The 14442-nt window shown below is 44.8% G+C and overlaps 3 protein-coding genes across 3 annotated transcripts; 1 reads left to right on the top strand and 2 right to left on the bottom strand.

Moving 5' to 3' along the window:
- Positions 1 to 1862: 1862 nt before the first annotated feature.
- Positions 1863 to 3453, bottom strand: LOC101786706 (probable L-type lectin-domain containing receptor kinase S.7). The gene is made up of 2 exons (XM_004964043.1): positions 2769 to 3453; positions 1863 to 2614 (listed from the first exon to the last, which is right to left on the bottom strand). The coding sequence occupies exons 1-2, from the start codon at positions 3451 to 3453 to the stop codon at positions 1863 to 1865; spliced, it is 1437 nt and encodes a 478-aa protein (XP_004964100.1).
- Positions 3454 to 5761: 2308 nt separating this feature from the next.
- LOC101786315 (disease resistance protein RPM1) lies at positions 5762 to 8467 on the top strand. Its single transcript, XM_004964042.1, has one exon. The coding sequence runs from the start codon at positions 5762 to 5764 to the stop codon at positions 8465 to 8467; it is 2706 nt and encodes a 901-aa protein (XP_004964099.1).
- An 857-nt stretch (positions 8468 to 9324) lies between these two features.
- Positions 9325 to 12834, bottom strand: LOC101784157 (guanylate kinase 1-like). The gene is given in 12 exon segments (XM_004962826.4): positions 9325 to 9675; positions 9678 to 9757; positions 9856 to 9964; positions 10048 to 10090; positions 10193 to 10328; positions 10450 to 10571; positions 10649 to 11011; positions 11155 to 11284; positions 11379 to 11455; positions 12008 to 12088; positions 12288 to 12343; positions 12673 to 12834. Coding segments are annotated over 11 exon segments (1197 nt in total). The 5' UTR covers positions 12291 to 12343; positions 12673 to 12834; the 3' UTR covers positions 9325 to 9622.
- Between the last annotated feature and the right edge of the window lie 1608 nt (positions 12835 to 14442).

Genomic DNA, 14442 nt, shown 5'->3' with positions numbered 1-14442 from the left:
GTAAAACCAGGAACAGTGAAGGTGAAGAAAAGTAGCGTCTCTCAAACCGACCCGGAGTTTTTCCCACCGAGGGAGGGGTATAAGAGGAGGATGCGTTTTTTATCTTTGGCATTTTGTGATTGTCGAGAACAAAGATGGCGAGCTTTGACTTTTACCCGGTAAAGAGGTATTCCCCCCTGGGTTACATGGAGGGGTTTTTGATTGGACAAACCCTATTTTTGTGATTGGGGTTACCCAAAACCAAGTGGCACAGTTGGGGGGAAGGCGGGTACCCCCGGCTCAAAGTCTTTCAAGAAAATATTAGCCTCTCCCTTTTTTTTTTATAAAAAGGAAACCCCCCCCCCTCAGGGAAAAAACCCCCCCCCCCCCCCCCCCCCCCCACACACACACACACACCGCCCACCTCTTTTTTTCTCCTAACCATGTGTGTTTACTCTTGAGACGGTCATTGAAGGAAACCATCCCAACTGGAAGTCTGGATCTACCTTTAAAACAGGATAACTACTCATTCCGACCAACGACGTGTCCATTATTTTCCTTTGCATTGCATCAAGGTCATCTATCAAGCAATCAAAGGAAAGCGATATCGAAGTTATAATCCCCCTTTTGCCAGATGGTTAAAAGCTCAAAAAACAACATCAGCCTCTTTTGCAAAGGCTTGTGGTCTATGTTTGTTCTGTACCTGCAGATGATGGAAGTGTTATTCTGATCAGATGTGATCTTAGACTAATGCTCTCTGTTCACTTGGCCGTTGTATTCTCTCATCAGTGTGATCCTCACCTGATGATGTCCGGTGCGAGCACTGCTCTGCGTTTGGGCCTTTGTAATATCTGTGGAATTATGTTCTTCTCTTAATACAATACAATGATACACAGCTCTCTTACGTGTTCAAGAAAAAAAATCAGATGTGACCTGAAAGCAAATAGAATCCATATGCAGTAATTTGGGTTTGGAGGATGGTGTCATCTTTGGGAACCTACCTTGCTTGTATTTGAAGGCCCCATTCACCTGCACAGTGCATGCAAATACTTTGTGCTCAGAGTAGTTGCAATTCAGAATAATGAGAACACCGAAATATTGTGTCACAGTAATCTCACGGAGAATGGGGGAAAACTTCCCCAACAATACTCAGTATCAGGTTCCAAGTGCTTGGATTACTCCGGATATTCTTAGATTAGTTATGATTTGGATCCACGCGTCCCTATCCAAACAAGCCTGTATAGTGTGGTGCTCCTTTTCAGCTGCTCTTCAAAAAAAAAAAAAAATCAGCTTCATAATCCAATCATGGAAACATATCACCATTCACCAATCATCTACTGCTGTAGTGTGTAACCAGCAAAACCTATCTAACTTGCTTAAGTACTGAACCTAACCCAAATTAGGCGATGAAAATAAACAAAAGAGTACTGCATGTATGGGACACTGAACATAGGATTGAAATAAGTACGATGAGTCTCTGAAACACACCATTCAGAAGAGTTTAAGGCTTGAGGGAAGCACAACATAATGCAGCCAAGATAAAAGCACAAAATAATCCAGCAATAGGATCAATGGATGTTGAAGGCAACAGAAATTCTTGACACCTTTACTATGAAGAAGGTATAATTATATAGGCTCGGACAATTATCATTATTTCACGAACAGACATCTCTCAACAGCAGCAAAGTACACAATCCCTCATTTCGCCTCATTCTGGCACAAACGAATAACAAATGGAGCCCTTACCAGCGGGTTGACGGTGTGGTGCTTCTTGGCCGCCTAATTGAACTGCATGAGCACCTGCCTTTTGTTAAAGCAGATACACACAATCTAGCTATATGTTATTACATCATTGCTGAAGGTTCTAAAAAAACAATAAGCTGCTACATGCTGGCTGAGAAAAGCCTTTTGGTGCCTGACACATTCCTCCTTATCTGGCGCACTATTATCGGTTCAACCGTGTCTTCCGTTGGCAACTCAGCCAACTTCACAAGGACGTTCCCAATGGTTGACCGCTGGTTGGGATCCGAGTGACTGCAATGAAGGCCGAGACGCAGGAGCCCATCGGCTAGCACATAGTTGAAGTCACCGGCCTTCTTCAAACCCTCATTGACCGCCACGTGGAGTCTTCGTCCTCCGTGGACCAGCGCCCTGACCCACTCGACTAGCGAGCTGTATCCCGCCGGGAGACGGTCGCGGTCAGACAGGCGCCGACCACACACGATCTCCAGAATCACTCCACCGAAATGGAGCATGTCCGTTTCAAGGCTGGGGAGGGTTTGTTGTGGAGCATGTGGGTCTTGGCGCAGCATCATCAGTGACCCCAACGTCGTCTTCAAGTCACTCGCATGCTGGATCAGCAACTTGGAGTACCTGAAGTCACCGAGGCGGGCTCGGAAGCCGCTTGAACATGGCTCCAGCATAATGTTGGAGGCTTTGACGGCGCCATGGAAGACCTGGCACTTGTGTAATTGGTAGAGGCCCCGTGCCACGTCCTCGATGATGCTGTAGCACTGGGCCAAGGTCAGCACGGGCTTAGCGGCGGCGCCCTCCTTATCAAAGAGCTTGTAGTCGAGGCTGTAACAGTGCATCCGGTCGTAGACAAGGAACAGCCGCCCCTCGTGCAAACAGTATCCTGCAAGTGTGATTTATTTAGTATGAAAACTAAGCAATTTCTGGTACGGTCTTTTGCTTGCTTAAGGCAGGCTGACTGGGAGCTAAACATTTCCTGTGTACTGAATTGAAAAAAAAACCCAATCCATTGTTTATAGTAAACTGCTGATTGGTACCGAAGAGGGCGACGAGGTTCCTGTGCCGAAGGGAGTACTTCTTCTGTCTAAGGTCCTCACGAACTTGCTTGCAGTCGATGATGTTGTGAAACATTTTTATCGCCACTTCTTGGTTGATGCCGTCGTCGAAGACAAGGTCCCCGGTGTACAGCGTACCGGACTCGCCTCGACCCAGCTTGTTCCCACTGTCAAAATGTCTGGTCGCATCCTCCAAGCTCTTGTAGCTGAACTCCTTGAGTGGCGTCTGCGATACCGGTGAGAAGTCTGGCGGCAAGCAGGGCTCCACCGCCGGTGGTGGGTCCTGGCCGCCTGGCACAGACAGCGGGGATGGACTTATAGGCGTAGCCTGCGGGCTACTCAAGCGCTGCACCCATGCTGGCTCCGGTGAAGCGCGCGGGCTGCGCACCATCGTCGGGGGGATGGACTTGGGATCATCGTGCTCCAGGACACGCTGCTGGGCCGCGACCGCGAAGGTTCTAAAGATGAACTTATTGCTGAAATTCTTGCTTCGGTCCTCCACCGCCGCCGCTGCCTCCTCATCCGCCGCGTGCCCGACGGGGCGGCTTTGGCAGCACAGCCTCCGCACAGCCACGCCAAACAGCAGTGACACGAGCACAAAGACCCCAATCAGCAGCGATCCGGTGGAGCACGGAGACGGCCACCGTCGCGGGACGCACAGCTCCATCAGGAATCGGTCAAGACCCCAATCAAAGGTATCAAGCTGGTGTGCTGGGGTGAATAATGCCGCCGCGTGAGCAGAATCGACAAATTAAATGTGTTGGCGGGAAGAGGTAGGTTTTCTTGTTTGTTCATTTGATATTGCAAGGTGGCTTACTTGTCTGTGGTGTGTGCTTGGTTAAAATAGTACTGCCTGCTGGCGTTCCTAGCCCTTATCGAGCTAATGCAGCTCTATATAAGGCTGTTGTGCCTTGTCTGCATCGTTCACAACAATGGTAGTAATTAAAGAGGAATATGACTATTTGCTGTTAGGATCGATCAATTCCCTTTTCATGATGTATACATATGATTAGTAATTATTAAATGATGCGATGCTTCGAACATTGTTATTTCTTTCATTTGGCAGGAGCATCCTCTTGACCCATGCATGGCTGCTAAGTACTTGTGAATAGTGTTACCCAATTGATCAATAACTAGTAGCCGGTGCCACGGCTGACCCTATAGGTTGCAAACATCTGCAACCGAAACCCCTCTAGATTTTACAAGCAGCGCATGATGGCTCTGCTCTAGATTCTAATGTTATCCGTACTGTCAATGCAGTGGTGTCTTCTTTCCCTTTTTCTCCTATGTAAGTAGCTGGCTATTTACTTGTATTCATTGGGATTGCCACTGTCTTGTGTTTTCATTTAGAAAAAAAATATTACTTGAGTCTACAATGCTTATTGGAGAAGATGTTCAGTGGAGGCCGCCTATGGCTCGGGTAGGTCCGCGCAACTCTGAAGATTTGGCCACAACTTCAGCATCATTCTTAGGTCGGGTCTGTTTGGGGAAATTTGGGGAAAAATATTCTACAGGCTTGCATGAAACTTATTAGCACAACAAATCAATTACCACGGTAAATTGAGAGATCCCACTCTCAAGGCGCAACCTTGCTCTTTCCGACCTTTTGTCATTGGAATTTTCGCATTCACAAAGCATACACATCTTGTTCATTGGCCTTTTCAGTGTGAGACTCCACACCGTTTGGTCCTTATAATAAGTGAGAACTGGGATGCCCTTCCCAAACCCTCACGAAGACGCTCCCTCATTCTTGGGTAGCTTTACCTAGCCTGGATTAATTGCAGATGGCGTAAAGGAGGTATGGTCCTACTGCTCCTCACGATCAAGTAGTGTGTGTATCTTTCCTTTTCGTTCTCAATCTAGATGAGTTGGTGGTTTGGACTTCAATTTGGTGCGGAGTAAAGTATATAAATGAGTTGCTATATGTCTCAATCATAGCTGCAGTTTGAACTTTATTTCTAGAATTTATGCACGTGAAGCCGTGAACCTTTTACAAGTTTTAGAGGTCATTCGGATGTTCCAAATCGATAAAATTGGTATAAGCCGTGAACCTTACTAATTTAACCTTTCTTAAGCATGCTGATGAATTACTAAGGGAAGTCATGAGCGTATATTTTTTTTTTCATGAAACACAATAATACATGCATGCAAACTGATCCCTATGAATGTACACATGCACATCCCACCCCTATTAACACCTAAGAGAGAATGAGCCAATTGATCTTGAGAATTACAAGTCACCATAAACCATAAACGTCTTTGTTATTGATGGGTATGTTGCCGAAGGCTTCCCAAGTGGACGTGTTTGACCACAAGGAACCTAACACCAATTGGGTACCCTAAGTTAACTAATTTTTATGAATTTTGTTGTGAGGTATCAAACAAAATCGTTAAGTTGGCTTGTATGAGCTCAACTTTTGATTTGTCCTAGAAATGGAACCGATGTAATGGTCATAGAATGATGGATACTAATCTAAAATGAATCTAGCAAGATGATCCTTGCAACTAGCATGGTTAGACCCAAAACATGTCTTTGCCTATGTATGTACCACTCTGTGCAGGTAGAGCCGAGCACACCACGAATTTGACAAACACAAAAGGAATTGGATTACGCACACAACAAATTCAAGTACTTGAAATTTGGGGTACCGCAATACTCATCCAAACAGACCTTAAGATGAAGTCAATAGGTGGTTCTACCTTTTTGCCTGCGTTTGAAGATGTGTGTTTTTACAGACATTTATACCCTCTTATAATTTTCCTGCCCGAAAGGGAAAATAGAAGATGAAATAAACATGAGGTCAGCGGTTTTCCAATATGAAGTTGTTATTTTGCATGCTTATGCCTTCTTATCCAAACCTTTTATTATTCTCATTTCGACCTCAGTTTCATAAATTGAATGCAGGAGGAGCCAATTGGTAGTTTGCGTCACCTAATCTGCCAGGAGTAGTATACGAAAGTTGAAATCAAGAACAATGACGCAAGGTTTGATACTGATTGTGCTTCAAAAGATCACAGCTACACTAGGAGGGGCTGCAGTAACTGCACTTGTTTCAAAAGTTGGGGAAGTAGCCAGCATTATACTTGAAGCAGAGAGCATCATGAAGGAAATCGAGAGTGAATTTGAGATAATGCAAGCCTTCGTAAGTCAAGTAGATCAATACACTGGAAGCCACCAGATCCTCGAGTCCTGGCTGAAGCATATAAGAAAGGTTGCCTGTGATGTTGAGGACATCATAGATGAATATGCATTTCTCCTGGGAAAAATGGCCAATCCAGAAAGCTTCCTGAAGAAAGCATTTCATCATTCCAAAAATATCAAAACCTGGAACAACATCGCTTCTCAGCTGAAACATGTGAAAGCTCGCCTCCAAAACCTAACAGTTATGAAAGAGAGATATGGCATCATGATATCAGGAAATGGTGTTGGTTCATCAAGCCATAATATTACTCGGCAGCTTTACTTGTCTGATGCTTCCTACTTAAATTACGATGATAATGATGTGATCATAGGGCATGAAATTGAAGCGCAGATGTTAGCACAGTGTGTAAACGACAATGCTGCTGATCGTACAGTTATCTCCATCTGCGGAATGGGAGGTTCAGGCAAAACCACCCTTGTAAGCAGCCTATACGGAAAACAAGAAATCAGAAATATGTTTGATTGTTATGCCTGGATCACAGTATCAATGAATTATCTTATTGAAGACCTTTTGAGCAAAGTCATGAGACAACTTGATGACTCGTATGAACATTGTACAGCTGATTATAATGATTTGGTGAAGAGGATCCAGAGTTATCTCGGAAACAAGAGATACCTTATTATTTTGGACGACATGTGGAATAGAGATTGTTGGCCATGTTTTGATCTAGTATTTGTGAAGAACAAGTGCAGAAGTAGAGTCATTATTACTACTCGCATTGAAGGTGTTGCCTCATTAGCTCTGGATGATCACACTATCAAAATTGGCAGCCTTTCGGACGAAGAATCATGGACGCTCTTTAGTAAAAAGGCATTTTCAAAACTCAGCACATCAACATGCCCTGAAGGACTAGTTAAATGGGCAAAAAAGATATTGGTGAAATGTCAAGGCTTGCCCCTTGCTATTGTTGCTATAGGGAGCCTTCTATCTTATAGAGATATGGAGGAACAAGAGTGGCGACTGTTCTATAATCAACTCAATTGGCAACTAACAAATAATCCAGAACTCTACTGGGTTTCACGTGTTCTAAAATTGAGCTTAAGTGATCTTTCAAGCCACTTGAGGAATTGTTTCCTTTACTGTGCCTTATTTCCTGAAGATTACCAAATACGACGGAGGTGGATAATTAGATTGTGGGTAGCCGAAGGTTTTGTAGAAGATCGAGGAACCGAGACAACACCGGAGGAAGTTGCTGAGGACTACCTCAAGGAACTTACTCGGCGCTCATTGATTCAAGTAACTGAAAGGAACGAATTTGGAAGGCCAAAGAGATTTCAGGTGCATGACCTAGTCAGAGAAATGGCACTGACCATATCAAGAAAAGAGATGTTTGCTCACATATGTAACCACCCAGATATAACAGATATTGGTGATGTGGCAAACCGTGTATCAGTGCACAGTGGGGGGCAAGTCTATCAGCCAGGCCCATCTTCACAGCATCTGCGCTCATTTTTATTGTTTGATAAACAAGTGTCTATTCTATGGATCAACGCTGCTTCATCGAGTTTCAGACTGTTAAGAGTCTTGTGCCTCAGATACTCCCTCCTCAAGGATATTCCTGATGCCATTACTAGTTTATTCAATCTACACTATCTTGATCTATCACGTACCAAAGTGAACAAGGTCCAAAAATCTGTGGCAAGGCTCAAGAAACTACAGACATTACACCTCAGGTTTGCTCATGTGCGGGAGTTACCGCCTGAAATAACCATGCTCACAAGCCTTCGGCACCTGTCTGTGAGTAATGATTTGTATGGCACCTCGATTTCTGGAAATATCTGCAGACTCAAGCACTTGCAAACTCTCCGTGAGGTTAAAGCCAATAAAGATTTAGCTCAAAATCTTGGTTATCTGACACAGCTAAGAAGCTTAGGCATCACTGGAGTCCTCCAAAGCTACAATGAAGATCTCTGGGCCTCCATCATGAAGATGACTGTTCTTACAAAATTGGCTGTCGGAACTAGTGGTGAGAATGAAGCCCTTAACTTGCAAAAGTTGAGACCTCCTAGGAATCTGGAGAAACTTTATTTGAATGGCATGTTGGCAGATGGGGCGTTTCCCCCAATATGTGATGGTTTTCAGAAGCTTAGGGTCCTAACATTGCGCTGGTCCGGGCTGGTAAAAGATCCCATCGAGTTGTTGTCTCAAATGGTAAATCTTGTTTACCTTAATCTTTATTGTGCGTATGATGGGGAATCCTTGGAGTTCTGTTCTGGATGGTTTCCAAAGCTAAAGCAGCTCCACCTTGGGAATTTGAAGAACCTGTCATCAATTCAGATAAGCAATGGCGCCATTGCAAACTTAGCATACCTAGAGCTTCGTGAGCTACAAAATCTTAAAGTCGTGCCTGAAGGCCTGAAATACCTTAGATCGCTTCAGCACTTGTATGCAAGGAACATGCCAGGAGACTTTGTGGAGATGCTAGAGGGAGATTGGAAGGAATTTGTTCAGCACATTACCAACACTGAATGTGTGTGAGATGATAGAGAAACTGTAATCCTATCAGTCTGCCCAACTGCGTCCAGTGCGTTTTTTCGGAGTTGTGATGAACTAAAATACATGCAGTTCGTGTGGATGGAACTGTAACCAGATTCACAGAATGCTTCAGTTACATTCTTAATCCAATTGCGTTCTCATTCTGCTAGTTGTGTGTTTGTGTCAGGATATCATGTTTGTAACCAGTCTTATGTCCATACATGCAGCTCAATAAGCAAACTTGATTTTAACTTAGTTTGCGGTCGCAGAGGCCGGAGACTATTCATTTTTCTAAAACAAAACTGAAGATAAAAAAGACGATATTTTCGCGGACAAGAAATTTCTTTCTGGAATTTAGACTAAAAAGAATGCAAATGAAAAAGGTAGTGAAAAAGAACAGCAAGAGGGCCGAGTTTTGGGCCACTGGGCCCCATACCTGCCTGTGTAAGTCGCCTGGGCCGTCGGACGGACCCCCGAGATAGATGATATTTCAGGAGTTCCACCCAAAAAGACCTTTTTCCTTCGGGCTATAATCTCTGGATGCCTAGCGCGGCCCAGCCCAAATCAAATGGGTTTGTAATTTGTAACTAAACATTTGCCTGTCTTGGCACCCGAAGTTACAAGCTTACGAAATGGTCAATAATTGACTTTCGAAAATTATTACTGTCGTCGACCACTTTGGTGACTGCTTGTTTGACATCCCATTATTAAACTCTTTTTCAAAAAAAAATTACCCAATCATTTTCAATCATCCAAACTCAAATACACGAAAAGTAATTTACCATCCAAGTTTACATTTGCTTACTGTATGGAACCACTAATCAGCTAGAGAAGTGCAACATGATCCAAAAGAGTTGAGGGAACCACAACATAATCCAGCAATGAGCTCAATGTCATTAAGACCACAGGAACAATTAGAGATAGGCTCCTGTCACATTATCCGACGAACAGATATCTCTCAACAGCAGAAAATTACACAATCCCCTCACAAAAATAAGGTACAATCCCTCGCTATGATTTCACTTAGTTGTGGCACAAACAAATAACAAATGGAAATAAATTCCATGCTTGTTTCCTTCTTTTTCCTAACTAAGATGTTTTCTGAAGCTATCATCCCATGGGAATTGATCCAAAATTCATGTCAGCAGTTCTGCAGTATCATTTGGAAGAATGCTTTGGGTCATCTAAAACACCCAAATAAGCTGTTGTCAAAAGGAGTTAACTGGGCGTATCTTAAGGCCCCTTGTTCGTCCTGGTGCACCGCTCGAGAGAGCAGACAAATCAAGCGCCAGCCTGCAGGAAAGTTCAAATACAGATACAAGAGTAAGCACCAAATCATCAGCTAATAGCATGCAGTCATGTAAAAAGAAAACAAGGAAAAGATGACATACAAGCTTGTAGCTCCATTTTCAGAATCATTAATTTCAGATTGAAGCATGATTTCTGAGTCATTTTTGGACACAATAGAGTAACTTGTGGTTTGTTTGCCATCCTCGATAACTGACGATAATGGAATTTACTATCAGAAAACGTACACCAAAGCATCAGTAGGAAGTGTACGCAGCAAAGTTCATGAAACTTACAAAGATCTGTATCTTCCTGATCATCATCCAAAGAAAGCAACTTCTGCAGGTTACAATAACAATTATTAAGAAAAGATGAGGATCATAATTGGATTCTTGCATTGCAAAAAGGTTAGGCAAGGTAGCAATGATCTGGGTGAATTACCTTCAAATTCTCATAGCAAGTTTCAAGGTCATCATTTACCAAAAGATGATCGAAGAGACCTGGTGAATTGGACTGATCAAGTTCAGCTCGAGCATTTCTGAGTCGTTTCTGGATCTGCTCCTCTGTTTCGGTACCCCTGTATGACCACAATTGACCAGAGAATAAATCAAGCATGTCATATAGTTATATGATTAAGAATTAAATAATACATCACATGAGTTTAGCCAAACACTGCATTTCATAAACTACAAATATACCGTGCCCGAAGGCGCTTCTCTAGTTCCTCGAACGATGGAGGGCATACAAAGATGAATATCGCTTCAAGAGAAGAAGCCCTCACAGATCGAGCTCCTTGGACATCAATGTCGAGAATACACCTCTTCAATGAGAAAGCAAGGGAAAGATGAAGCAATTCACCTTTCAGAAACGTGTACAAAAAGATTGTAGTAGTCTTACCTTCCCCTCATCAGTAACAGATTCAACTGCTTCAATACTTGTGCCATAAACATTTCCATGAACATGAGCAAACTCCAGAAATTTGCCCTCACTTATATCCTTGTCTATTTTGCTCCGTTCTGTAAAGTGGTAGTGAATCCCATCTATTTCTTTCTCCCTTGGAGACCTTGTGGTGTGGCTAACAGAGAATCCAAACTTTGATGGATAATCTTTCATCAACTTTGCAATCAATGTCCCTTTACCAACACCAGAAGGCCCGCTAATAACAACCGGTTTTTGGCCCACACCAATTACTCCCTTGTTCCAAGAAACAACTTCTGTACCCTTGATTTTCCGTTGCTGCTTAACAAAGGGGGTGTCTATCTGTCGTAAAGAAAGCAGAAGAGTGTCAACTTAGTTTTTAACAATATATGCAAGCCCCTTGTGCTCGCATCTAACGTATTCCAAATCTGATAAGACTAGCAATACTTCAACTTCAAAAAAAGAATCGTAGTTGCAGTGTATACCTCAAGGAACCAGATGGACTCATTCAAGGGAACACCCTTCTCAATAATCAATATCTTCTCATCATTTACTGGAACAGCAGACTGTGACTTGGTCAGAGTAGGCTGTGTCCCAAGTACTGTGGGTACAACCCTGCCATAAGATCGATGGTAGGATTCAATAGCTACGAAAAAGTAGATTGCAATTTGCATGGGGAGCACACAAATGGAACGGTGAAGTGCAATACCATGTCTGAGTTAGTTTGTCCAGAATTTTTACAATAATGGATGGCTTGGAGTCATCATCTGATCTGCCGATAACATACTGCAAAACCAAGAAAACTTTGTTAAGGTTCAGCTGGTTCATATTACTCCATGAATGCAAACAGACAAGACAGCTGCACAAGCTATGTCAATTTTTATGCATATTAGCAAAGGTATTAGAAGGTGAAACCAGGCAATCTTAGCTAATTCTAAGCAGATAAAAGAAGCACATGCAGTATCCTTTATCTGTAGGGTATATGGTACCACACTGCTTTTCGCATTTTAATGAGAAAAAAGAGCAGGTCAGATCATGCGTGCTTTCTGAAACAAAAAAGTGTATACTTGTTGCCATTTGAATCCTACTCACAAGAGATAGGCTACACAATCACAAGGTAGCTACGAAGTTTGCTGCCATTTTTAGGATTCTAGAAAGGCAAAGCCATCGAAATCAGGCGCATCAAAATCACAGCCCGTTTCGCGCGTCCGCCTTTTGTCAGTAGCAAAAGGGCATAACACATCAGGCATTTCCAGCAACAGACAAAACACACGAATGACCCACTGACTAGAGCGAACTAGAGCTAATAATTGGAGCAAGTTAACCCGTCCAACTCACCGTCTTACCACCGACGTCCACGGCACTCTGTTTGGCATCCACCGCGACCTTCTCCACGCTGAACTCAACAGCCTCTTCACCCTGTTGGCCGCAGGATCAAACGGATCAAAGTCAGGAGCCACTCCAGCGCGCGTGAGCCACTAATCTAGTACCGAATGGCAATACCACCACACGTGCGCACAGGCTCGCACACCACAAGAAACGAGCAAGCTGCCAAACACACGTGCAGGCACATGCTGAGGTGGGTAAGCAAAACACTAGACAACCAAACTCAACTCACCATGAGATGCGCCGCAACGGAGGCAGGCTCGTTCCGCCCTCCCTCCCTCTCAGGCCCTGTTCATGGAAAGCAAGCAGAAGCCGCTTTAGGGTCGAGGCAAACAGATACATTTTGGTTACTGAATCAAACCCGCCGCCGCCGCGACACCCAGGACAACCGGGCTCCGTGGCTCAGAGGGCACCGGCAACGGGAACATTTCGCGGGAGGGCGCGCTAGCAAACGGGAGGATCACCGAGGCCCGCCCGCTCGGCGGCCGGACGGATCTCCGCTCCGCTCCGCGCCGAGCCGCGGCCGCGCAGGCGAGGAGGACGCCCGGCGGCGCGCTCGAGGGAAGGGAAGAGGAGAAATAATAGGAGGGCCGTGGCCGAGTTGGGGAGAAGCGTACCTGGATCTGGACCGAGGCGCGGCGCGGAGAATGCCGCGGCGGGAGGCGGTCAACGGCGAGGAGGGACGGGGCGAGGGCGGCGGCGGCGGCGGGATCGGGGGAGGAAGGGGGCGGCTTGGGGAAGCGACGACGAGGTCGCGGACTCGCGGTGTCTTTATACGACTTTTCCTTCCCTTTTTTCTTTTTTCTTTTCTCTTGGCATTTCATTTGGACCAGGCGGTGTTGGGATTCGGTGGATCTGGTCTTCGGCCCGGCAAAGGGCCCAAACCCCAAAGCCGGGGTCCTTTTCGCTTTCCCGGCTTCGCACACCTCGCTCGCCACCCACCTGGCCGTCATGAAGCCCTTTGCTTTTCCTCGCATTTTCCCAAGTTGACTCAAAGCCAAACGGATTGGCGTGTCTTGGACTCGGTTCTACACTTGTACTTGTACCAGTAGAGTACACGTCGTCGTCGACGTAGACCTACGTTTTTTCAATAAGAAAAACGTCGTGCTTATGAGCTTTGAGAGTTGGGACTGACACATCATATGACCAACCCATGCTCGGATGATCAGATCGTATGTTCCTGGCCGAAACAACTCAATGCTAGGTGATGGTCACGGCTGGGAGGGAGTTCCATGGTACGCGTCTAGATGCGTGAACCTCTGAAACCAGCAACCATTTTTCTTTGTGCACGAAACATGCGGAGAAAATAAAATTAAAGTGTACGTACGGGGATTTGACCATTGCATTTGCATACAACAACCAAAAGCTCCAATAAACTCCGGTGGTCAATTTGAACCGTAGGTTCCTTGCAATTGCGTGACAGCAACCTGAAATTTCCAACCCAATTCATGCCTTGATTGATGTGACGTGATGCCGCCCCTCCAGCAGCTGCTGAGCAGAGCATCTAGCAGGCGGCGCCAACTTGCACCGGTTTCCGTTTGACGCAAGCAGCCAATTGGGTTGGGTATTCGGCCGGTTTGCTGGTAGGCTGGGAAAGCACCGAAAACGATCTTGGCCAGCCGAGCTTTCATGCCCGCAAAATGCATCCAGCCACTTATAGTCACGGACGAGTGGATGATGACCTTTCTAATGTCGACACCCCTGGTGATAAAGAGGGGACGTGTGTGTAGATTCTAACGATGCCGACCAGTCCGAATTCCTGCGGTTGCGGGTGATGGCAAGAGACTCAACTCATGGTGTCTGTGAATTTGATCCGGTTTCGGGCCCATTAGAGCCACTTGTGTTGTACGTATAGATTCTAGGGACTGATTTCGCAACCTATACACTTATATTTATATAGTTTCTTTTTGACGTCATCTCCTATCATAACTATTGTCCCTCAGACCACAAATTTATTTTCACACTTTAATTTAATGGAGAGAAATGGCAACATAACATTTTCATGTGGGGTCATGCAAAGTTCGTTTAGTGCGAGTTTGGTTGCATGCACCATATGATGCATGTGTGGATAATCGTGGAGGGTGTGGTTCAACTAATTTGCTTGTACGATACGTTTCACTCCTATTAGTAGAATAATATATTAAGTCGATGGCCTTTTATCCTGAATGAGTTAGCAAAGTCCACCCAACCAAACAAAAGGATCACTATCTATGTTGAACCATTCCATATATAAGCCAAATAATATGACCAACCAAACACAACCGACTTGTATTCACTAGTAGAGAATAGACCTTCCATCCAATGTTTTTAGTCACGGTCGTTTTTGGACCCAGGACTAAAGGGCCTTTAGTCGCGGGTCAAACGGCCACCACCGACGGCCACCGACG

Source organism: Setaria italica, chromosome III, assembly GCF_000263155.2.
Source record: "Setaria italica strain Yugu1 chromosome III, Setaria_italica_v2.0, whole genome shotgun sequence".
NCBI classification, from domain to species: Eukaryota; Viridiplantae; Streptophyta; class Magnoliopsida; order Poales; family Poaceae; genus Setaria; species Setaria italica.
Note: the sequence above shows the minus strand (reverse complement) of the source record. Positions and strands in the feature narration are given on the sequence as shown.

Coding starts and splice junctions, on each gene's coding strand:
- LOC101786706 (XM_004964043.1), bottom strand. CDS start 3,453: ATGGAGCTGTGCGTCCCGCGACGGTGGCCGTCTCCGTGCTCCACCGGA. Junction 2,615..2,768: donor GAACCTCGTCGCCCTCTTCG/GTACCAATCAGC, acceptor TCACACTTGCAG/GATACTGTTTGCACGAGGGG.
- LOC101786315 (XM_004964042.1), top strand. CDS start 5,762: ATGACGCAAGGTTTGATACTGATTGTGCTTCAAAAGATCACAGCTACA.